Raw genomic sequence first — 24,129 nt, forward strand, 5'->3', positions numbered from 1 at the left:
TTTTTAACACCCTTATCGTCAGTAATACTACTAATTTTTCTTCTCATGGCAAAACCATGTCTCAAAATATTCTCAATTACTCACACGCATGTTAAAGAGAGACAATAAGTGTTTATTTTCTTTTCCGGGAAGTAACACACTTTCAGATGTAAGGGTCAAAGTTGAAGGCCGTTTGTGTGTGTATGCGTCGGATTCATTTTTCGTTCTTCATTTTCTTATCATACGTTCCTTCATTTTTGTAGGAGCCGACGTATCCCGTGTTGTTGACAATGTCCTCTCGTCCCTCGCGTCCTCGTCCTTGCCCGCTCTCGTCAAAGCGCTCCTTGTGCGAACCGGTGTACAAAGACGTGTCCGTCAGACGGTCTACTCCGCCAGCCTTTACGGTTTTCTGAGCAACATAAAAAAAAAATGCAAAAAATGTACACAAGCACAGTGGGATTGACTAAAGTTACATTTGTAGACTCTAAGGCTAACCCTAATTTCAATACTCACGCTAATGCTAACCTTCTTGCTAACCATATTAACTCCTTTACAAGATAGACTTTCAAGACGTGACAGTCTTTGTTGTTGTTTTTCTGACCGTGACTCCAAACTGGGTAGGCTCTCCGCCCTCTACCATCTTGTAGACGGCCATGATGGCCTCGTCGCGGCCTTTGCTCTTGAACCTCTTCGGCGCCAATTCCTGCAGAGCTTGCAGGAACTCGTTAAAGGTGATCACACGGGCTGACTTTTGCCTACGCACATGTAAATACACACAAATACTTCACTCATTAAATACTGCACGGGAAAACGCAGTGCAGACAGACGCTCTCACTTGACTTTGGAGAAGACGATATCAACGTCAGTTCCAGTGATGCTTTTGCCGTCGGTGATCTTGCAATCCTTGCAGAGTTTGGCCCAGTTCTTCCCGTTCATTTCCTTTCCGCTGGCCTTGGTGTCTCCGTAGACTGCAAAACGGCTGAATGCATTCAACAGCGCCTCCGAGTCCAGGTTCTCTGCCATCACTTAGCCTGTAAAAAATACAAAAACAAAAATACGATCAAACCGTAGAAGTAGAGCCAGAAATGCTAGAACTGAAGTTGCAGAGAAAAAGAAGAAATAAAAAGAAGAACTTTGTATCACCAAAAGTAGTAGTAAAGGCAGTAGAAAAAGTTGAACCAGGAGAAGTCGAACAAGTAGACTAAGTAAAACAGAATGTAGAACCAGAACATAAAATAGAATTTAATAATGTACCAAAAGTAGAAAAATAAAAAACAAGGTGTGGCACTATTTTAAAATACTATGTAAAAAAATAATTGGGAAAAATTAAATGTCTCAAGCCCTTTATTTTTATTATTTTACATGCAGTTTAAGATCAAAATGTCTTCTTTTGATTTTTAATAGAAACTGTAGATGCATTTTTAATGTTACATAATTTACTACGGGCCGCTTTCTTCTTCTGTAAACACTCTAATTTCCGAGGCAGCGAATGAAATATGAACGCCTCACTCGCTGGCATTGGGTACTAATTGGGTCACGTCGAAAGGCGTGAAAACGAGTCTTGAAAAGCCGAAAGAAGCCGAAAGAAGCCAAAATCAACAACAAAGGTCTCTTAATACTATTTTTTAACATTTTAAACGAAAACGTATCGTCATTTAACGTTTGAAGTTTTAAAGAAACAAACCTTGAAGTTGTTGTTCTTTTCGATATGACGAAGCCGAAATTTTGAAATGAAGCAGTCCCGTTGATCGACGACAAGCACAAGCGGCAAGAAACGCAAACAAAGTGAAAACGTTTCAAAACGTTCATTATGTTTAATTAATAATTTGCTCACTTTGTCGACGTCATACCAACGCGCCTTTGTTTATATTATTTTGGTGCGTTAACGTACATTACGTTACGATTATAGATTGAGTCATTAGGAATTGCGTGTGATAGTTGTGTCATAGTCCCGCCCGAAGGTGTTCAAAATTAGGGTTTCAACAAAGTTAGGGTTTTAAATGATAGTTTCAAACCAGAAATAGAAATTTATAATATTGCACAATTGAAGCAACGTTATGTAATAATTGTCTCATGATTTCCATCTTTTGCCCAGCACTAAAGGCTGTGGGCAGATAAATTTGAGATAGCAACACAGAGGCTGAAATCTGATTGGACAAAAAAATAAAATGTTCATATATATTTCTGTATATATATATTTACATATACTGGAAGCAGTCTTGCCCCGAGAAGTGCTACAAAATGAAGAGACTTGATGTGAAAAATTAATGTCGGTTATTCTCTTTTGATTTGTGTTGTTGTTTTATGGAGCATGTGTTAGTGTTGCAACCGTGTCTTGTCTTATGTTAAGTAAAACATACATTCTCTTATTACTTTGACTTAACACAGACCCCGAGGGTGCCGACGGTGTAATTATATCCTGACAATTAATGGGCCCACTCCTTAGAGAACACAACCATGAACCTGATTTTTTTTTTTTTTGGTAGCTCACCAGGGAAGCCTTTGAGTTATGACATAATTACAAGGCCAAACATGCTGTGAAAGCAGGAAGATTATAGCTAGCATGCTGCAAGTTCATATCGGTGAGAAAATCTTTATTCTCATCAGAGGGCCCATCGAGGGTTGAGTTCAATGCCCATGCAATCTAATGAGATCCAATACAAGAGCTGTAACACAAATTCTGCCTTTGGAGAGGTAATATTTGCTCCGTCATTGGTTGGATCGGAGCTTCCATGTACATGTTCCTCCTGTACAACATCTAGAGATCGATTCAACATCGACTGAAAGTACGGTCATTAAAAATGAAACATTTTAATTATTTTACGAGTAGTCATTACATTGATCTTGTTGGACCTCTGTGCAACACTAGTCTGGAATGTGATAAACGGGTTCATTTTAAAACCACCTACTTTTCCTTTTTTTACTAAATGGCTATTGCATGCGTGGGCGTGAGCGCATGCATGAGTGACAGCCATCAAGACAAGTGAGGAGTGGGGTAAAGGGTTTCTGGATGCAGCAGTCACTTAGAAGAAGCTTCAGGGTGTGTTGCTGCTGCCGTCGGGGTTGCTGGGTAATAATAACGAGATGGAGGTTGGCTGGATGGCTGGCTGACTGGCTGACTGGTTGGCTGGCTCGTCGCCTGATCAAATTCCTCGGCGGCCTCGTATCTATGCCTACCAAAAATATTCGGCATACCAGCGAGGTTTTGTTGACTTGTCCGAGCAGGGTGCAAGCTTCTGCCTTGCCAAGCATTAACAGCTTTTTTTTTTTTTTTTTTCCTCAAGCAACCATCAGTTCATTCTCATCCCTCATTTTATACTTTATGATCTTGTTTTTCTGTCAAGGTGCATGCCAAAATAATAATCAGACACAACATTAGGTACACAAAAGGATGTAGTCCCACAACAATTCTGCTTTTACACCTTTGATAATGTTCAGGTTTGATTGACATTGTCGCGGAGGTACTAATTTAGCTGGTTTGTTATTGAGCTTGTAATCTGTAATGCACTTTATCATAGTGACAGCTAATATTTTGTTAATTTTGACATATAGGAGGCAGTTCATCGTTATACTCGCCAAGGAGATTGAAGATTTTAAAAGGCTGGGAAATTAGTCCAAATTTAATAGGGATTACAATTTCTGTTTCTTGTGATCCTAAAAAAAATATAACAGTAGAAGAAAAACGAAATGGAATGACACATTCTACGAATCTTGTTTCTTGTCTTTAATCATGACGTCTGGCAAAATGCCAAAAGCTGAGAATCCCCGTATCCACAAGTAATCACTGCCATATAAATCACCAGGATATAAATCCAACCGATTTTTATTGCAGCTATAAAACTTGAAATCACTCTTCTGCAAAATGACCAAAAAAAAAAAATGGAATTAGCCCGCTATAATTCTCAGCGGCTCAATTGATAAAAAAAGAACATCAAAGTGTTCAATATGAAGCATTTCTTCTATTTAGCTCAACCTGTGCGCTAAATTGTTAGCTTCAGCTATCGCTAGCCATGAATGGCTGTTCACAGCTGTCTCTCCACTCTTTCTCTGCTTTTTCTTTTTTTATTGATGCTTGCTTGTGGGAGCTTGTAATTGCATTTGGCCCTGGGTGTACATGCACTCATTAAACCAGTGTCAGTGCCCATTACATTCCGCAGCATTGCAGCTCAGGTGCAGCATTGGAATCCCAAGCACGAATAACGTTCCCAGGGCGGATGCTCCGAGGTTAGGAGGAGTGTAAGTCATTCCCAGGAATAGTTCGAAGCTACAATGTCAAATGCAGCAACAGTTGTACACTTTACAATTCAACAAAAGTATTCAGTTGTTATAGTTTTACTCTTGCTACACTTCAAAAACATCCATCTGACAAATAATTGCCTATAAATGCCACAAGATGGCGGCAAACGTGATGCTCCTCAATTCACTTCAACATAGTTTTCAACAAAATTCTTATTTGAAAATAGAACAGCTCGAGAGTCAATCAGGTTCCACTGGAGTGAACTTGAATTGGATTTCATTGTTTGATTGTGGAATTTGATGTGGGCCTTGTAAATATTATCAGATCTAGAATAGAAGCGTATCAGCTAAATATTTCTGTGACTTGTAAGGGAAAAAAAAAAAAGTGGAGTAATTTAGACAATTCCATTTGTTTGCACTCAGAAAAGATAAGATCTGTTATGTTTGGGAGCCAATCCATTTTGGGATCAGATGTGCAGAATTCCAAAAATGCCTTGCTTCATGCCAAGATGCAGTGTCTGAACCCTCCTATTTTGTTTTGCCAAAACGACCTCAACTCTTTGTTCTGCTATCGCAAAGACAAAATATTTTTTATTCGCGCAGAGATGAAGAGAGAGTCTCCTTACTTGCTGGTGGGTGGAAAATAAACTTTAATTCCTCTAGGCCGTGCAGAATGTTCTCAGTGGCTTTCAGGTCCCATAATCATCACTTATTGTGATACGTGGCGTCATGCTGAGTCCATTGTTACATTTGGGGCCTCGCTGCTGCACCAGACAAGAAGCTTGGTTAAAATTATTCACAGCCTACTTTTATTGTAAGACTGACTAAGCTGACTGTAAACAACATTTTAGTTGTTAGTTTTAGCGCTCTTGTGTTGTACTACTATGGAAAGACTGCTGGATTATTTTTTTCTTAAATCAAAAGTACTGTTCATTTGATTAAGATTTACTTGACCAAAATGAATGGATACATTCTAAACACTTTTTAACCAACGCTTTAACCCGCCACAAATTCACCTGCTTACATTTGTTAGCATGGCCTGACACCTAGAGGCACAATCGAGAAGCACAACTTGAATGATAAATTAGTTGCTATACTGACGTCCGACGATAGATGGCAGTGTCGACTAAATAGTATTGTTTTTTTTTAATAGCCCAGCCAGGCCTCACCCTGCGGCTCGGTAGCTAAAGCTTGTTTACCTCTCAACAAACCAAACAACCAATAGGAATACAGAACAGTAATCCACCCAACCGTCACGCTCCACCCTTCATTCATTCATTCCACCCAGTGATGATTTTTATTTTAATTTTTTTATTTAGTTTGGACCGGTTTGTCAAGGGCCGAACACTCCCTCGTTGCCTTTTTACACGGGATTTAAATCAATGTCTCCTCGCTGTTTACTGTTGACTCCAATAAGGAGGAGACAAAGAGAGAGAGGGCGAGAGAGCATCGCATTCAATGAGGGAGAGCTAGCGAGAGAGTCCTCCATCCTTCCTGGTTGGTGGTTTTGATGCGCATCTTCCTTCCTGCCCTCCCTCCCTCTCTCGGTCTCTCCTCCCTCCATCTCCTCCTCTCGGTGGCTCGTCTAGTCTGAGCCGGCCTAGCTTCCCTCACGCCGAAACCCCCGGAACCGAACGCAAACCATCTGGGTGCGAGTCGGCCGGGGCCCCACTTGGCAGGGCAATGCTGAGCTAAGCTAGCCAGCCGTTTGCGCACTTCCTGCCGGCTTGGCTTTGTGCTGAGGGGGATGTAGAGAGGAAGGAAGGTGGGATCCGAAGACGCCGCGTCTGCTCTGTGCCCGTCCGCCGAGCGGCCTCTTTGCCAGGCTCCCTCCCTCTCAGACAAGATGTCGACCAGGACGCCATTGCCCACGGTGAACGAGCGTGACACCGAGAATGTAAGTCATTTCGTCCACCTTTTATTTTTCGGTTTTATTTTGTGAGGCGTTGTTTCAGTATGGCGGGGGCGGGGAGGGGGGGGGAAATGGCAGCGGCTAGCTTGTGCGACGGAGGGCTACACCTCATCACGGCCAATAAGGATTCACCCCACCACCGTCGAGAAACCCACCCGGGATCTCGGAAGGTACACTTGGCGTGGATGTGACACTTGAGGGCTAGCCCAGACAACGCACTGCGTCAACCTGGGTTGAAGATACGGCATCGGGAAACTAATCGTGCGGGGAGGGAGTTTTCAATATTTAGGGTGGGGGGGTGTTATGTTGCCCTACTTTTTCGCTCGGAAGCATCGCAATGTGACATCCATCACCTCGTGGGCCCCGAGCTGCACACTCATTGCTGGAGGAGGAAAGGGAGGAGGAGGCGGTATTATTCATAAGCTTCTCCCCTCCCTGACACGACACCGACAAACCTATGCTGTCCTTTTTTATGGTAACATATTTAAAAATCGTCATTAATTACCAAAAGAGTCGCAGGGATGTTGGGTAAATACTTTCAAGTTCGTATCCTTATTGCATGGTGACAGCACAACGACCCTCCCTTTTGTGTTGAGGTGTCCCCTTGTTGCTTGAAATGCTAAAATTGTCCAAAAAAATAATAATAATGTTTCAAGTTTCTTAAATGCTTGAATTTGAATGTTTGGACTGCCAGGGATGCTTAAAACATTTCTGATGAATAATATTTACAAGTATCTCACATGAAAATGCTTTGATTTATTTTTTGGGTAGGGTGTCAACATGGCAGACATGTAATAAAGATAAATATTAATAATTATTACAAAAGAATAGGTGTGCTTATGATCAAAAACTTTCTAGTTTGCTGTATGAGAACATAATAGCTTTCCTGTTTGTATTCAATGCTCATTTGGGCCTTGAATTACTTTATTTGAGATATTTATTTTTGGTGTTTTATGATTTTAAATACTTTTCAATGAAGTCCGTGTAATTTCATCAGAAAATCACCTTTTGACATTGGGATATGGAAATGCTGGAGTTGAACTTAGTGCATTGTTTAGGGGGTGCTTTCTGTGTTTTTGAGTGTTTGGAATGCTGTCTTTGAACACGGAATGAACAATAATGAAACAAAACACCCTGTTTTTGTCTTTAGAGGTCTAAGTGGTGCTTGGAGTTTATTTTGGGTGCTTGAACTTGTTGGATTTGAGTGTTTTGAATGCTTGGGATTCATGTTTTCTCACAACAAATAGCTAGAAGAAATGTAGGGCAATTCCTAAACGCACAGCTCAGCATTAGGTTTCTGAATTTGATTTACAAGCATGAGTAAAGTGGTTCAACATGACCTTTTGTCGAGGTGTGCCGACCAAATATGTTAGACGTACTGTTTTAAAGGTCACGCCAGCCATCTTCTATGTTTAACACTTTGAGCTGCAACTCAGATTTACCTAATTTGGTGGTCTCAACGCTCTAGCTTTATGTTGATTTTGAAAATCTGTACACCACTTGCTAACTAGCATGGTTAACATCTATTCTTTTCTACTCTGATGTGTCACAAAGCGGAAGAAGAGCAGAGAAGTATTCTTTTTTGTAAAGTAGCTTCTTTGTACTACTACATTTTAGCATCAATGGCTCTTTAAATGGCGGCAAGTTTGTGCTGATATCCATTTAACATGAGCTGGAATGGGATTGTAGAGGGTGTGCAAACTTTTGCAACCATTTTATTAATTAGTATTATTAATTGTGCAGATTGTAGGTCACATTTATGGTGGAATAAAAGTTATATCATCTGAAAAAAAAAAATATTTGCACAGGGGGTGTGTGGACTTTTTATATGCACTCTATATCTGTCAATAAAAGGTACTGGCATCAGCCGTCTTGCAGCGGCACCAGCAACCGAAGTTCATTGCATAACATCTTAGTCTGTGAAGACCACATGGAAAGGCATTTGAGGATTTGTTCGATATCCTCGCTCGCCTCTATTGTTTCTTTCGAATTCACGGGAAGCAACATTTGTGTATTCCCAGAGAAGTGACGCACCAGCCCGTCAAGAAGAACCTGTCCCCGGTTCCCCGTTTTGGTTCATTCACATGTTTTTTGAGAGCAGGCCAAGTACTCAATCAGATTTATTTTTCTTACGGGTTCATCATGCCAAAAGGTTTTCTCAAGGTGATGCGGAAAATCCAAATTTGTCTCTTTCGGAAAATTGTTTTTGTCAAGTGACTCATGGGATGTCAGTATGCGTGCTCATGGCTGAGCTGATGCGCACCCCGCGGGGGTGGAACGTTTCACCGCGTGAAACGGGAGCCAGCCGGCGGGGAATTATACTGTGGCTGGGTGTGGCGCTTCGAAACAAGCGGACAATCATGGGACCTTTGACCCCGGCTGCTGTCGCCAGCGTTGCATGCTAGAACAGTGCAACTCGCATCACCGTATTGTTCCCTCTCGGCGGTGTGCTGGAATTTTTCGAGGGGTTCTTTCAGAAGCTTGAAAATGAATGTCATCCGGTGTTGATAAGGTCAGTGTGTCAACAGGAGGGGGGGGGGGTCACATGACTTTCTCATTAGATTAGCGGGCAGCACAAACGCGACCTGCCTCGTGAGTAGAATCACAGCAGAATTAACTCGCATCATGATTACTTTGACTTTTTTACAGCACTCGTCCGCAGACGGCTTTGTGGAGCCCCCGGCCCCTCCGACCAAGTCGGCGAGTCGCCACAGTCTCCCACGATGTCGCAACTCCTTCACCTCCACCGAGGAGCACCCGCACATCGGGAACTACCGACTCCTGAAGACCATCGGGAAGGGCAATTTCGCCAAGGTCAAGCTAGCGCGTCACGTCCTAACTGGACGAGAGGTAAGGGAAGACAAGACCACATGTCTTACAAAATAGAACTTTTGTACCTTTATTGACTTTAAGGACTTTTTCTTAGTTGCCCTGAGCATCAGGCTTCATCCAGCGTGTGGTCACATTAGCAGTACTGACACCACAAATATATTCCTCCCCCGGTTCGGAGCGCTAACGTCCTTGTCGCCGGCCAATGTTAAACAGGCGTATTGGATACGAGGTCCGGGTCACATGGGAGGAGGGGGCAGGGGGGGGGGGTTCAGCTCTCTTGCTTTGTTTGCCCGAGCAGCTTTGCTGGCTCATCGGAATGCAAAGTCACGGATCAGAGTGCGGGAACGAACATTTGGAAAGAACATAGACCAATAAAGGCGACGCGATCTGCATGCGAGGGTGAGGCTAAACAAGTGAAAGAGCGCTGTGAGAGGCAGGCGGTGGGCGGGGCAAAGCCCGACTGATCATCTGTCAGTCACACTCGGTTGACTTTAGGTTTTCTGTTGAATGACAAATGCAAAATGCCAATACGCTCAAGGAGCTGCTGTTGGCCACAACTCACACCCAGATGCTCACACAGAAGTAACCGGACAACTCTTGATGTCATTACATCCAATATTTTGCAACATTTATTTCGAACCACACACTGACAAAAAAAAAAAAAAACTGCTGTCATGGGTCCACATGTTGATTGCAAACAGGAATTCTACTCAAGAGGCTCTCAGGCTACTCGCACGCTTGACAGAGAACAAGTGCTGGGAAGATCTAAATATAGACACGCTCTGTGATAAAGCAAACAAGAGCTCCTATACAGTATGGTAAAAAGTTGAGCACACTGAATTCATGAATTATGAATTTAATTTCGCTACTACTTTGACTGTCCCGTACGCTATTTTTAGAAAAGGATTGGGGGAAATATGTTTAGTGAGAAACATTGTGACTGTGCATTTCTTGGTATCGATTGAAGTTGTTGCCTTTTGTAAACGACAGCCCAACGCTCACAAAGTGCTGCAAAGACAATCTCTCTTTTCCTTTTGCACTTTGGGCCGATCATTGAACCGCGTGCTGATGACCCGTGCAGTCATGTGCAATTTTGTCTTGTTTTTTTTTTTTCTTTTTATGCTCATCCATCCCGTGTTTACTCGCAAGCCTTTATTTGCATACTAGCACTCTCGGAAATAAATATATTTATGTCAATCAGAAGCCTTTTCAAGGTGCGACTCAGCCGAGGTGTGTTTTGTTAAAAGTGCCACATGCGGGGAAATAATGAGCATGGCAACAAACAAAATGAAACTCCCAGAGAGTGGGAATTAGTTTTGACACTTGCTGAGTTTCTAACTTCCCTCTTGCATTTTGTCTCCTAAGGTGGCAGTCAAGATTATCGACAAAACCCAGCTGAATCCCACCAGTCTACAGAAGGTGAGTCCTGCTTATCATCTATTTGTCATTTTTTTATTTTTCTACCACCCAAGTGATGCCAAGAGGAAAAGCCCCAAATACTACCCGTTGATCAGTTTATTTAGTTTTTCTTTCAATTCTTGCAAACATTTGTCATTATGACAAAAGCGCTTCGGGGTGTGTTTGATTTCCTCACCTCCACCTCCCTTCCAACCCTCCCGTTGTGCTCACAGTTTGTTTTGTAGTTTGACCGCAGCTAAAAATACAACCCGCCTGTCTCTTTGTTGCTTACCTTTTGTCAAATAGTCATGAACAATTACAACAAAAGCCACTCTTGGCCGATTCTAAATCTAGCGCTTTCTGATGATTACAAACACACACACACACACTGAATTGGAAACACTCAGCTCTTATAGACAAGTAGAACACTTGCTAATGCTAATGTGTGTGTGCGAGCCACCTGCTTTGAATTTTGTATCTAAAAATACCACAGGTTGACTGACAGAGGTGCTTTCACATCACATCATCGCAGCTCCACCTCTCTTGAGGAACACATTTCCTTACGGCTGTCATAGGGCCACATGAAAGGGCCATTACAACAATCGCACCTTGTAAAAAAACACAATTAATACCTTGGCTCGACTGGCGATTACATCTCATCGATATTAAAGTAGCGTTAAGGGAAATTATTTTTTTTTTCTCTGATGGAAGAGACGCTTGCCAATTTCCAAATACAACGTGACGTTCCCCCCCCCCCCCCCCCCACTGTTGCGCAATATCTCGTCTGGATCGTGTCTCCCACAGCCAGCTCTGCTCTCCCGTCCACAATCTGTAATTGACTTTGACCATAATGGGATCTGACTGCAATTGTTCAGCTAATCAGCACAAAAGAGACACTCATCTCATCTAAGCGAGATTCATTTCGGCGTGCGGGCTCTTTTGTTTAACAGCCTATTATGTGGTTTGTAATCTGTGCACACACATCGCCGTAATGAACATCTACGACGCCGTTTGCGTCGGCGGCGAGACGATTCTCGGTTTGAGTTCAGTCCGAGTTAGGAGACGATCGGTCGAATCGTGCGCTGCCAGGTGACGACGCGCGGTGGCGGCGTCATATGACTTTGTCGGAGCGGCGACCAATCGGATCTCAGCTATGAATTATTCAGCGCGCCTTTCAGATGTCTGCTTCGGTTGCTTTCAGAGAAGCAGATGTCCTTCGGAGTTTAGTACATGATTGCTTTATTTACTTCACTTGAATGTTGAATCCCCCCCAAAAAAAGTGTTTGTCATATTTATGACTTAAGTGGAGTTTGTTTCTGTTCTAATTCCAATTTAATCCGCCTGATGGAAATTAATGACAAAAGCACTTAGTGTCCTCCCACTGAGGTTAAATGAAAGACAAATATCATAAAACTTTATTTCAGCGGTTTTCAATTTACGACTTGAGTCTTCTTCGTACGACCGAAATCACTAACCTGTGCTATTATTAACATGAAAATGTAAGTCATAAATATAAAACAACCTGCTTGACTGATGTCAAAGTACATTTACCTTAAATTTGTCAGAGCCAATGCTAACGTTTGACTTTTGGACCCGTTTTAAACACTTTCAGTAGATGATGCGGTTGTACCGAATTTTTTTCGATTGTACCTGCTTGCATATTTCAATGTCTTCCACTTCACCTCTTGTGGTTGACTGTAACTGTATACAGAAGGTCCATCTGCATTGCAGACACTCGTGTCTCATAATGCACCAATCGTCTCCTGGCCTCAATCGATGACCTCATTGACTCGCCGTGTCCTACGCCATCCTTGGGAACAGCAGCTACTCGAGCTGCATTAAACGGGAACGGCCACAGTCAACTTCACCGCCCCCCCGCTCTTGGCCGACTGACATGTGAGGCGGCCAGTAAAGCATCAGCATTGTTACTGGGCCGTCAAGTGTTGCCGGGTTTCACGTGCCAGCCGGGTGAGGCTAATTAGAGTCCACGGGGACTTTTTAGCAGCATGTCAGGGAGGGCATTTTTTGGGTTTCGACGTCTAGTCGTTCTTTGACGACGTCGCTTGAGGATGTCTGAGCTGCCTCAAGCGTTGCACGCATCATTAGTAGAAATGGAGCATGGCCATTATCGCAAACAGAGCAGCAACACATACAAACGCAGCATGTTGTTAGCTATTAGCTAATATAGCCTATCACTGCTAACACAGCCGCCGGTTTGACTTTTAATTACTTTATCGAACAAACGGTAAGAAAGCAAACACGCACGCTGCCAACGACCGCAACTCACGGCAAGTAAATCAACACGCGGGGTGGCTAATGGTTAGCCACTTAATTGCTGACTTTGGATGTCGGAGGGGGAACACTGCGTATACCTCGGTGCACTTCTATTAGTGCGGCTCTGCTCGCCGTCATTGTGGTGATTGATCGCCATTACACGTGTCGTGTTAAATATGGCTTCCTGTGTTGCTGAGCGGGCCGCTTCCAAAAGCGGATACAAACAACGTGCAGTCATCCCTATCGATGGAGCGACTCGGGTGTCTTTACGTGCACAGTGGACCGGACACAGTTAGCTTGTCTTGTTCATTTGTTGAGCTGTGGTAAATCTGGGATGTTATATTTTTGTTATTTGATTTTCCCTACTGTTGGTCTCTTAGTAGGATCTCAGTAACAACCACATGAACTGGAACACAAGATAATGAAAGAAACACACTTTGTGGTTGTCCTTTCGAATATCATTTTGGGGGGCTCCTGAGTGTGTGATTTAGTTTCCAGATTCCCGCCACTGGCGTCTTTTTGTTAGTCTGTCAATCTGACACTGGGTTTTCTCTTCTTGTGGCCTCCCGATGGGCTCGGTATGTACAGAAAACGATTTGTTTACTCAATGTAGAAGGCAAGCCTGCAAGTCTTTCCAATCAGAGGACGAATCGAGTCAAAAAACTTCAAAACAAAAGTAAAGGTAGAAAAAAATGTGGGGGAAAAAAGATACCTGAAATAATCAGGGACTTATTTCACTCCGACTCAATGACTTCTACCAAGATGAGGAAGACGAAACAGTAAACAAAGGACAACGATGGAGGACATCCAGTGGTTTGTTTTTTTTCTTCCTGGCACATGGCTGTTATAAAAAGAAAAGGACAAGCTTTGTTTGGAAAAGACACCATTTGTATTCTTCCCGTTGCGTTCCCACTCTTGCACAAAGGGTACTTTTGTCTTTATCTTTTTGTTTACCTGCTCAGGGAATGCAGAAGGGGAATTTAGTCTCAGCGTCTCATCCTGAGATGAGGGCTTTTTGTACATTGTTTTGTGTACTACATTGAAGGAAGTAAGCGCCGCTTCTTTGGCTGCCTGTCAGCATGTCTAAATCCAATCTTTAGTAGTACGACTGCATTTGATACGCCAACAGAACAATACTAGAGTGCGGAAACTGTTAGCATCCTTTCCTAGCAGAAAATCTGGCTATTTTCAAGAGTTTACTCGCCATCAGTTATGGTTAACAACTTAGCAAGATGCAAATTGTTATCCCGTTTGCTTATGAGATTTCCTTTTGTATCTTAGCTTTAAGCTAGGTATGTTGTTTTGCGCTCTGAAGTCCGTGTACCTATGTTAGCATTAAGATAGCAAGGACTAGACTATTTTGTTTTGTGCTCTTGAAGTCTGTGTACCTAAAACAAATTTTTGGTCCATCGAGACTTTTGGCGCTTTGACCGCACACAGGAAATGAGTTTGGCCCGAGCTTGCAAAGCACCTCCTGAGATCCGCCAAGGGAAAGGCATCATGTTAAGACATCTGTGGGTCAGGGGATGTTGACGCTGCAATGTTTTTGTAGGCATTTCTATCCTCAAAATAGGCCTCTTCTATTAATCCCTTCTTTCATCCCCGCTCTGCCCTGTCTGACTCTCTGGCCCTAATCTGTAAATAAGGACTGTTTATTTTCAATGTTGAAATGCTGTTTCAAAGCGCCGGGATCCAAATCCAAGGTCGATACAGGTTAGGAATCGGTGAAGCCATTTGGTTTCATTTTGAAGGTTTATAGTTAAAGTTAAAGATGCTCATTCAGAGATACGCCCTACTTTGTTTAGATGTTTTCTAACAGTTGTAAAATAGTCCGCCATCAGATCGGGCTGCCGTAATGGCTGTTTACACGCATCTCGTGCGTTATCCAATGAGATGCCGTCACGCCCGGGGCCCGACGACGGCCTCGGTCTGGTTCGGATGAGCAGAAAGCAATCGGGCGGACACGTCAAATGTTGAGGCTGCTTAGTCGTGCATTTATTTATGACTTCACGTGTTCACGGATGCGTTTTTACTGCTGCCTGTGCTTCCGTTGGTTTCCCTTTTACACCACAGATACAAAAAAAAGAAAAAAATATTGGATGGCAGGACACGATTCTTTTTGAAACACGATTCACGCATACACACGTACACTCCCTCATTAGAGCAATGAGGACTTTGTAACAATAATGTCCTTGTTGGAGGAGCATCTGTGACTGAAATAGTTCAGCCAGTCTGTGTAAACGTAGCCAGTCTGATATATGTTGGTCTGCGTGGAAGGACTGCAGTAATTAAGGTTGGTTTGGGAGTCGAGGTGCCCCTGGGCGGCTGAAAGTAGGTCACTGGCACAGAGTACTGAATCTCCAAACGTGTTGAACAATGCGCCGATTGTCATATTTGTGTAATTAGCGTGCCGTTGTTTTGGATGGCTTTCTTGAAAGTTCTCTTTCAACTCCTTGATTAAAGGGAATGAATTTGAGAACAAGCCTAAAAATGGATTCGAGCGGTACTGTGTGACTCCGCCTCGCGCCCGTGGATATTATTGACATTGACACCCGGCCCCATCAAAGATCTCATTATGCCCCGTCAGCCTCGGCGGTGACAACATCGCTATTGACCGTCAACCCCCCCCCGTCGTTTTCCACAGCTCTCGTCGGATTTGTTGTAATTTTCACTTCCGAGCGCCTGCACGCATGTGAGGGGGCTTCGGGGTAGTGACGCACACGAGAGCGAGCGAGGCAGGAAGAGGCAGACATCAAGATGAGATAGCGACTTTAATCCAGCCCCTCATTCATAAGGATGAAGAATGTCCATCTTGATGGCCAAGTCACATGAACTGAGGCCACAGCTCGTTTTGTTTATTGTCTTCTACTTCAGGCCATTGTCGAGTAATTTTAGTTGATTAATAATCTTTTTTTTTTTTTTTAACGGGACTTCAGTTTCCTGCATGGTTTCTTTAAAAGGCATTTGAGACAATTATAAAGAATAGAAAGCGTGGCCGTGACAAAATAAGGTCACGGAAACCGCATAAACAATTTAGTTTGGCCTTCAACGGATTGGAATAGAAAATTGAACAAAAGATCATTTTACGTTTGGAGTCATTTGTGACCTTGCAGGCCAAAAAGCTGGAATGCTGAAAATGATAGAAAGAGACGCCGTATGGTCTGGCATGTAGTCATGAATGCGTGTTTCGATAATTGCTGGTGATGATCAGAAATGGGTAGAAATAAATGGAGGGATCAGGCTAATGGCTAATGTTAGCATTATTGCTACTCCTAAGCGGCAAATTGATATTTGAATACGTTGCCATTTTTGAAGATTCTGTTTCATTATGTTTTGATTGTACTTTTTTCAAATTACACTTTCTTTCTTTGAAGTTACATTGCTTCATTATCGAATTAACTTAAGTGAGTTTTCTCCTTGTCGAGAGTGTCTAGCAGTAGAGCCTGAGAGCGGAAGACAGAATTAGCGAATAAAGTACCTGAGAGGTCCCAACTGGGTCGGGCTCAAGCCTCACTAAACTCCATCCGATGACCTAGAAACAAAACACATTTACTCGCTTATGTAACATCTGGACGCGTTACCGAATCCTCTCAAACGTAAAAAATATAAACCGCAGGTAAGCAAACATGGCCGACAAAGACGGACGTCACCGTTGACGTCAAAAGGCAGCAAAGTCCTTTTTTTTTTGTGAGCGCGTCGGCGGCTCAGGCGGGCAGTCAGCAGAATGTAAATGATTCAACAGCACCTCTAAGTGGCTGCAGAATCTCGTCTGACATGACGCCAAGCCGCTCTTAAAGCTCTGCAGTCAGTCGATAAACATGATGCTGGGAGAACAAAGATGAGTGTGGATGATTTTATTGGACTGGCTGGAAGCTTGTGTACTGATACTGCAGTGTGTCGGTGGATATTTATTTATTTATGCCGCTCAACATGGTCGAAAACTTATTGCCAGCGCCATCGGTCATGATGCCTTACATAGCACCCAAGTCCCATGATGCTCCACTCATCTCGTCTAATCCACTTTGCAACATTGTGTGCCGGCGTTGTGCGCATAATGGCATTTTGCAAGCACGCCTCATCAGCAATTTTCAATAAGACAAACGTCTCTGTGTGTGTCAACAGCTCTTCAGGGAAGTGCGGATAATGAAGTTACTGAATCATCCAAATATTGGTAAGTTCCCATATTTGGTAATGACATTAAAAGTGGTGTACTTTTACTTTTAGATGGGAGACAAGGAATCATATTTGGAACAGGAATGATTTTTGACCCAATTTTATGTGTTTGATGAACGCCAAAAATTGGATCATCCAATTTGAGTTATTTATATTTACATGACTTTGTAGTCAATAAAAATATGTTTTTGCTAATTAATACTTTAAATTTTTTAGTCGTTAAATATATTTTTTGAGCTAATTAATACTTGAGTAAAAATGTCTTTGTTATCACAGCCAAGCCTAAACCTGTTTTTGTTCACTCTGCAGTCAAATTATTTGAGGTGATTGAAACGGAGAAGACGCTCTATTTGGTGATGGAGTATGCCAGTGGCGGTGAGTGACACTCTTCAAAACCAAACTAGCCACGCCCCAGTCCTTGACTCCAGCACGTTCTTTCATCTGCATACACGCTAAAGTTCCTCTGCATTCTCCAGGTGAGGTGTTTGACTACCTAGTGGCCCACGGTCGCATGAAAGAGAAGGAGGCCAGGGCCAAGTTCAGACAGGTGAGTCAGCGACAGCGTGTGAGCCGCAAGATGATGCTGTGTCAGACTGCGGATGCTCACTCACGCTCTGCAGCTGCATGTGCTGACACCCAGTGGCGCGCCATCAGTATTGAGCCGACGCTCGTCAAGATGACTCACGCGCCGTTTGGAGACCGCGCCTAACATTTGACCTGTGACCTTTAGATTGTGTCTGCCGTGCAGTATTGCCACCAGAGGAGGATAGTTCACAGGGATCTAAAGGTGATGAGACAAATTCGCTTGATATTTCAGGATGTGATCCGCTAACGCGTCTTTCGCCTTCAGGCTGAGAACCTCCTGTTGGACGCCGACATGAACATCAAGATAGCCGATTTTGGCTTCAGTAACGAGTTCACGGTGGGCAGCAAGCTGGATACCTTCTGCGGTTCTCCACCCTACGCCGCCCCGGAACTCTTCCAAGGGAAGAAGTACGACGGACCCGAGGTGGACGTGTGGAGCCTCGGGGTCATCCTCTACACGCTGGTCAGCGGATCCCTGCCCTTCGACGGACAAAACCTCAAGGTGAGAATTTTTATTTTTCTCACAGTGGTGTGCTGGCTAGGTATTTCCCAACAGGATTTTTTTTTTTTACATGCATCAACATGTTTCCTGAGTCGAATTTCCTGTTTCTAACATTAGGAAGAGCGAGACTCTCCCGAGGTTTATCCGGCCTACTTCAGTAATGCACAACTGTCAAAATGATTCACGAGGCGGCGGCAGTTTACAGAGAGGAAATGTGATACACTTTTTGTATCATTTGGTTCTTCGCCCTTTAGTATGGAGGTTGTGTTTTTATCACTGGAGGATCATTGATTTGTTTGTGTGCAGGAAGTCAAATGTACATCAAAAGTTGGGGTGCAATCTCAAGTTGGATTATATGATTAAAACTTTTTTTTTTTTTTTTTTTTTTTCCTCTCGATGCAGGAGCTGAGAGAGCGGGTCCTGCGGGGCAAGTACCGCATCCCCTTCTACATGTCCACAGACTGTGAAAACCTGCTGAAAAAACTACTGGTGCTTAACCCGGTCAAACGTGGCAGTTTGGAGGTACTTTTTGTTGATTTTTATTTTTTTGACGAGGATTCCGATAAGACGGTTTCAGCAGTTGGAGCGTGTTTGTCTGGCTGGCTCGTAGAAAACATGTTTGGCGATACCGCCGCTACTGAAACCGCGCCGACGCTCGTCGCTAATAACAATTGATCAGTTTGTTATTCAGCTTTGCTAGTCGTTCGAATGTTTCAAAACGACGTTGCGCGCGGCCCGCAGTCGCGATTGAATGTCATTAAAAGCCGTCATGCGGTGGAATCAACAACATTCGAATTGCCTTTGTCAGCAAATCATGAAAGACCACTGGATGAATGTGGGTCACGAGGAGGAGGAGCTTAAGCCGTACATCGAGCCCGAGGCCGACTTCAGCGACTCGACCAGAATAGGTGCGTTGCGGCCACCGCCGAGGTCACTATCAAGGTCGCCTTGGCGAGAGTCACTCGCTTATTTTCCCTTTTTACTGACAGAGCTCATGGTGACCATGGGATTCCCCAAAGATGAGATCACAGAGTCCTTACAAAGCCAGAAGTATGATGATGTCATGGCCACTTATCTGCTGCTGGGAAGAAAAGCGCCAGAGGTCAGACACTGTCTCATCTCAACATCATCACTGGTGTTAAATACAATTTAACCTCACTGCCAACTGCTGTCAAAGCGAAATGCATTTTGAGCCATCTTTCAAGATTTGCATCGTCAGTGGGAAAATGCTGAGCCGAGATTTTTCCTCATCGTTTTCATGTCCCACGTTATACGATACGTGACCTTTTCATTGTTCTTCCTCGGCCAGTTCGAGGGGAGCGAGCCCCTGACCAACAGCGTCCTGGCTCAGCGGCAGCGTCCCACCAGCGACATCAACAACGGCTCCAGTATTTCTCCCGCCCATCCCAAAGTCACGCGCAGCATCTCGGCCAATCAGAAGCAGCGCCGCTACAGCGATCATGGTGGGGATGATGATGGTGGTGGTGGGGATGGTGGTGGTGTCGTAGAGAAGCGAAGTATAGTAACCCCTTTCTTTCCCGGTTCGGAAAGTACTGCTGGCTGAATACTGTGGAGGGGGGGAAGTTGCTGACACCTGTTGCCCGGTTACAGTCAAGTCCCACCTATAGATGACGCTAAAGAGACAATCTAAAATTATTTTCTGTGCAGTTTGGAAGTTGAAACAGATGTCTCATCTAAGATTTTTTTTATTTGTCCCTCCTAGTTTACTGTCAGCTACAACAGAAACAAAACATCAGAAAAGTAAACTTTGCTAGCATAATGCGAACGTAATGTATTATCATAACGTAATGCCAAACGCAAAGAATGGGCTAATGAAATTAGCAATCGATGTAGCTAATGTCAGAGTCATGTCAAAGCAGCTTCCTCCTGTCATGTGGGACCGTTGTGTCTGGTGACCTCTGCTGGCCGGCTGCGTTGCTGCAGCGCCTCAGCATGAGGAGCGATGGGCTTTGCTTTGTAACACATTGGAAAAAGGGTGTCGTTGCATTCTTTGGAGATTGAAGATGTCCACGGTGGTTTTGTAAATTGTGTCCTTCAAGTGGCTTTGCTCGATGTTAAGGGAGTCAATGGGTCTCATTCACTGGGATTTTCATATTTTATTTATTCTGAAGTTCTATTCCACTGCAGGTCCTAGTGCCTATACTTAAATGGCTCATTGTAATGAACTCCTTTCATAGTGAATGCTGTCAAATCAAATTATGATTCTAATATTTGTGGACAATTCAATTTTTCCAGTGAATGACGCTCAATGATCTTTCTAATCAGTATCTGCTGCTCTTTTGGTTTGTTTAGTCTTCTCAAACGATTGTCTGGACTCTTTTTAGTGGGTCCCTCTGTGCCGCCGGCGGTGTCCTACACGAGGCGGGGTCAGGCTTTGAGCGTGGAGAGCGACCACCGAGAGGAGTGGGACGGAGCCCGCCGACTGGAGCTCAGCACTTCCAAGGGAGACGTTCCCGCCTCGCCGCTGGGAGTGCAGGAAAGGAAGAAAACCACAAGTGGTGTCGGGGTGAGCACTCCTCCCTACGAGATGACACCAAAGCTCTACTTTTGTATGAATAGGACTTATCTGATTGAAGTTCCTCTCCTGACTTTTTTTTTCTTCTCTTTTCTCACCACAGACCAACGGCTCAATGACTCGCAGGAACACGTATGTGTGCGAGCGATCCTCCACCGAGCGCTATTCGGCCATTCCCAACGGCAAAGACAGCAGGTAACCACCGTTCCGTTTCAAACGCAGTACGAGAGGAGCCATCGCGTCATTTCGTTTGCACCCGTCGTATCAGTTTAACCGAGGTGTCGGGCAGCACCCCGTCCACTGCGGTGACCTCCGCGCGGCCTCGGCACATCAAGTCCATGTCATCTTCGGGACACCCTTCAAAGAGCACACTGCCCCCCATTGATGACAACACGGAGTTGAAATCCAGGTGAGCGCTCACTTTTATTTGTTAATTCTAATGTTGGCCACCAGAGGGCAGTAAAATTCCGACCATTATGCACAGATTGAATGATGAAACTTAATGCAAAAAATACATATATATATTTTTTGGGTTTTCCAGCTCCTCTCCAAGGGGTCCCTCCACCTCTCCCTCCGCACACAGTATTAGCACCCCCGAGAAGAACCGCTTCCCGCGGGGCACCACCAGCCGCAGCACCTTCCACGGCGCCCAGCTGCGAGACCGCCGCAGCGCCACCTACAATGGGCCGCCAGCCTCGCCCACGCTGTCCCACGACACGGGCGCCCTGGCGCAGCAGCGACGAGGCACCTCCACCGGCATCATCAGCAAGATCACCTCCAAGTTTGTCCGCAGGTTTGTAGTTTTATCTAGATAAATATGGACTCGTTCCTCAAGAATATTTTTTTGTTAGGGACACGCCTAATTTTGGGAGAAAAAAAAAAATCTAGTATCAGCTTTCACGCCCACATTCAACATTTGCAGTACTTCAACCCCCCCCCTCCCCTCTTTGGCTTACGTCTTTCTTTTCTTTTCTTCTCCTGCCCTTGGCATAGAGCTCTGTCTTTCAGGTCCACTCGGAGGTAGGACAACACTTTGTGCCCCTCTTGCCCGACCAGCAACAAATAACGCAGGACGTTTTAATAACGGCCTTCAAGTCCCTCTGTAGCACCTCCTTTGCCTATTGACACCTACTTGTTGTTATGCTGTTTACATTCTCTCTCTCTCTCTCTCTCTCTCTCACTCTCTCACTCTCTCTCTCTCACTCTCTCTCACTGTCTCTTGTCCACTTACCTTGAGAAGCAACCTCACACTCACCGGCTTCATTGTAACTGCTCTTCCTCCTCCTCCTCCTGACATCTTACTCTTACCCCCTTCCTTGTCTTCATGCTGAGAGAAAAGAATCAGGCCCGACGGAGAGAGTAGACCAACTCGCAAGGAGATAGGAGAGTAGTTAGCTTCATTGTGTCCCTCACCCAGGAGTGTGGATTCTTTCCTGGCATGACGCCTGAAGCCCCTCGCTGTGTGACACTGATGATGATGATGGAGCGGGTGGTGTTTCCATGAATCTGGCGGCGGGAGTAGCAACACATTTTTATTTCTGGTTTGATTTCAGGGTGCCCAGCGAAGGAGAGGCCAGCGCCAGGACAGATACACCCAGGTGACTATACATTTCCACGGGCGGTGAATGAGTGACACGTTTTGATTTCATCTCATCTGCCGTGCTCTCAGGAGCTCGTCGGGAGACCCCAAGGAGGACGGCGGCCGGGACTCCAAGCCGCGCTCGCTGCGCTTCACCTGGAGCATGAAGACCACCTCGTCCATGGAGCCCTCGGAGATGATGCGGGAGATCCGCAAGGTCCTGGACGCCAACAGCTGCGACTACGAGCAGCGCGAGCGCTTCCTGCTTTTCTGCGTACACGGCGACGCCCGCCAGGACAACCTGGTCCAGTGGGAGATGGAAGTGTGTAAGCTTCCTCGCCTCTCGCTCAACGGCGTGCGCTTCAAGAGGATATCGGGCACGTCCATCGCCTTTAAGAACATCGCTTGCAAAATTGCCAACGAGCTCAAACTGTGACGCAACTACGACAACAACAACAGCAGCAGCAGCAGCAACAACAACGGCGGGCTCATCTCATCACTGGATTCATGCACTGAACGTCCTCGCCGCGCATTATCAGGGTGGCCTCGGCTGGTAGCGTGCAATACTGGCCACGAATGTACTGCACAGAGGGGAGACGGCCTCATCGGACCCTCTGTGACGGCTTACAGCGACATCTTTTCTGTTTGTTTGAAACTGTCCGTCCAGGCCTGTGTGTGTGTGTGTGTGTGTGTCTTTCTCTTTCTTTCTCACTCTCTCTCTCTCCCTTTCAAAAGGACACATAACATGCAGTATGCAGCTGAACACCCTGCAATAATGTTTTGTTTTCTAAACGACTACTACCAGATCTTACGCTGAATAACTAGCCGCTCCCCCCCCCCACCTGTGTTCCGCGCGTATGTAGAGCAGGCTGGAGCTCATACTAAAAACGATGTAAAAAGAATTGTACTGTATGCATAACATCTGCAGGTACTGTATATTGATTTTTTGAGTTGTGTACAGATTTTATTTCATGGGATTTCTTTTCTTTTTTTTTTTTTTGTTCCCAATATAAGTGATGTCTCTTAGAGCATTTTCCTTTTTTTTTTTTGCTCTGTGAATTTATTTTATTTTTTTGTAAGAAGCCTGAATAGCGTTTTTCCATTTCATGTAACGAGCACTAAATTATTTTGCGGAATATGAAAGGGAGACGTTCCCCTTGCCTTTTGTGTTCTATTTTATTTGCCTATGGAGGAAACGAAAAGAAAGAAAAAAAAAAACACAAAAGTTGCACCATGTAGTAGTAAAACTGAAAATGTGTTCACTTTATTTTCTCTGGGCAGTAAGGGGGCGGAGTTAATGTGGAGGTCCTTGCTGCCCTTTGCACAAGTTTTCTCACTATGACAGTATGCACCTGTTGTTTCTTTCCTTCCCCCAACAAGATTTGCTGGTCCTCAATTACATTAAAAGCAGGCATTTAAATCAGTTCGCCAAGAAGCATGAGAAGTTAAAAAAAAAAAGAGAACGTTCGTCTCGACACCCTTGTTTGGTCCTGCATCTCCACCAATGTGATACTTGTGTATCTCCTGTGTTTTGTTCTGGATTAAAAATTTTTTTTTTTTTGGTTAATTCAGCAAATTTTATTGTATTTATTCCATTACATTGTAATGTGCTGCTTTGTAGAAATAAGGTGTGCACTTTGTTGGAGAAAATAAAAAGGATTTTATTTGTTTGTATTTATTTCATTTCATTGAGTTACAAACCAAGGGACACTCCAAATTAGACCAATCAGGTTTCAGGTCAAACCTAATTTGCATATGGTCTTTAGAATCAGTAGCATCCTTGTTTGTCCAACGTGTAAATGAGGAGACTATGCCAAGAAATTTAATATAGTACCAGGACTGCCCTGCGATAGGCAGCATGGTGTCACAATTCGTCCACATTGCTGAAAATTACAGACGAAAAAGTTTAGTTAGCTGTCAAAGAGGTGTGGTTAGCTGTCAAAGAGGTTCGGCTAGCTGTCAAGTCAAGCTACAGGGAAACTTAAAGAAAAGAAATGAAGGTCTCAAATGGGGAATATACGTCTTCCAGCCCGTCTCCGTCCCCACTTCGACAGTTTTACGACTCGAGGGTAAGTCAAAATGTTTGTCCTTCCAAAATGTACTGTTTTTGTTCGAGAAAGTAC

General features: G+C 44.2%; 2 protein-coding genes across 4 annotated transcripts; one reads left to right on the plus strand and one right to left on the minus strand.

Moving 5' to 3' along the window:
* Positions 1 to 91: 91 nt before the first annotated feature.
* Positions 92 to 1,833, minus strand: LOC147049993 (tubulin polymerization-promoting protein family member 3-like). The gene is made up of 4 exons (XM_085921892.1): positions 1,664 to 1,833; positions 815 to 1,010; positions 581 to 734; positions 92 to 388 (listed from the first exon to the last, which is right to left on the minus strand). The coding sequence occupies exons 2-4, from the start codon at positions 1,000 to 1,002 to the stop codon at positions 194 to 196; spliced, it is 537 nt and encodes a 178-aa protein (XP_085778018.1). The 5' UTR covers positions 1,003 to 1,010; positions 1,664 to 1,833; the 3' UTR covers positions 92 to 193.
* On the plus strand, positions 1,517 to 23,680 carry mark1 (MAP/microtubule affinity-regulating kinase 1). 3 transcript variants are annotated; one of them, XM_085921891.1, is made up of 18 exons: positions 1,517 to 1,586; positions 8,777 to 8,977; positions 10,325 to 10,378; positions 16,754 to 16,802; positions 17,114 to 17,179; positions 17,281 to 17,351; positions 17,535 to 17,591; positions 17,655 to 17,891; positions 18,294 to 18,413; positions 18,700 to 18,799; positions 18,881 to 18,993; positions 19,201 to 19,354; positions 20,237 to 20,418; positions 20,531 to 20,622; positions 20,696 to 20,836; positions 20,969 to 21,220; positions 21,981 to 22,025; positions 22,097 to 23,680. In XM_085921891.1, the coding sequence occupies exons 4-18, from the start codon at positions 16,775 to 16,777 to the stop codon at positions 22,440 to 22,442; spliced, it is 2,004 nt and encodes a 667-aa protein (XP_085778017.1). In that variant the 5' UTR covers positions 1,517 to 1,586; positions 8,777 to 8,977; positions 10,325 to 10,378; positions 16,754 to 16,774; the 3' UTR covers positions 22,443 to 23,680. The 3 variants fall into 3 exon arrangements, with proteins under 3 accessions (XP_085778017.1, XP_085778015.1, XP_085778016.1); XM_085921889.1 differs by lacking the exon at positions 1,517 to 1,586 and adding an exon at positions 5,210 to 6,112; XM_085921890.1 differs by lacking the exon at positions 1,517 to 1,586 and adding an exon at positions 6,483 to 6,602.
* Positions 23,681 to 24,129: the final 449 nt, after the last annotated feature.

Source organism: Syngnathus leptorhynchus, chromosome 10 (assembly GCF_054491065.1).
Source record: "Syngnathus leptorhynchus isolate UIUO chromosome 10, UIUO_Slep, whole genome shotgun sequence".
Classification (NCBI taxonomy): domain Eukaryota; kingdom Metazoa; phylum Chordata; class Actinopteri; order Syngnathiformes; family Syngnathidae; genus Syngnathus; species Syngnathus leptorhynchus.

Coding starts and splice junctions, on each gene's coding strand:
- LOC147049993 (XM_085921892.1), bottom strand. CDS start 1,002: ATGGCAGAGAACCTGGACTCGGAGGCGCTGTTGAATGCATTCAGCCGT. Junction 735..814: donor ATCGTCTTCTCCAAAGTCAA/GTGAGAGCGTCT, acceptor ACATGTGCGTAG/GCAAAAGTCAGCCCGTGTGA. Junction 389..580: donor CTACCCAGTTTGGAGTCACG/GTCAGAAAAACA, acceptor TATGTTGCTCAG/AAAACCGTAAAGGCTGGCGG.
- mark1 (XM_085921889.1), top strand. CDS start 6,062: ATGTCGACCAGGACGCCATTGCCCACGGTGAACGAGCGTGACACCGAG. Junction 20,419..20,530: donor AAACCACAAGTGGTGTCGGG/GTGAGCACTCCT, acceptor TTCTCACCACAG/ACCAACGGCTCAATGACTCG. Junction 22,026..22,096: donor GCCAGGACAGATACACCCAG/GTGACTATACAT, acceptor CCGTGCTCTCAG/GAGCTCGTCGGGAGACCCCA.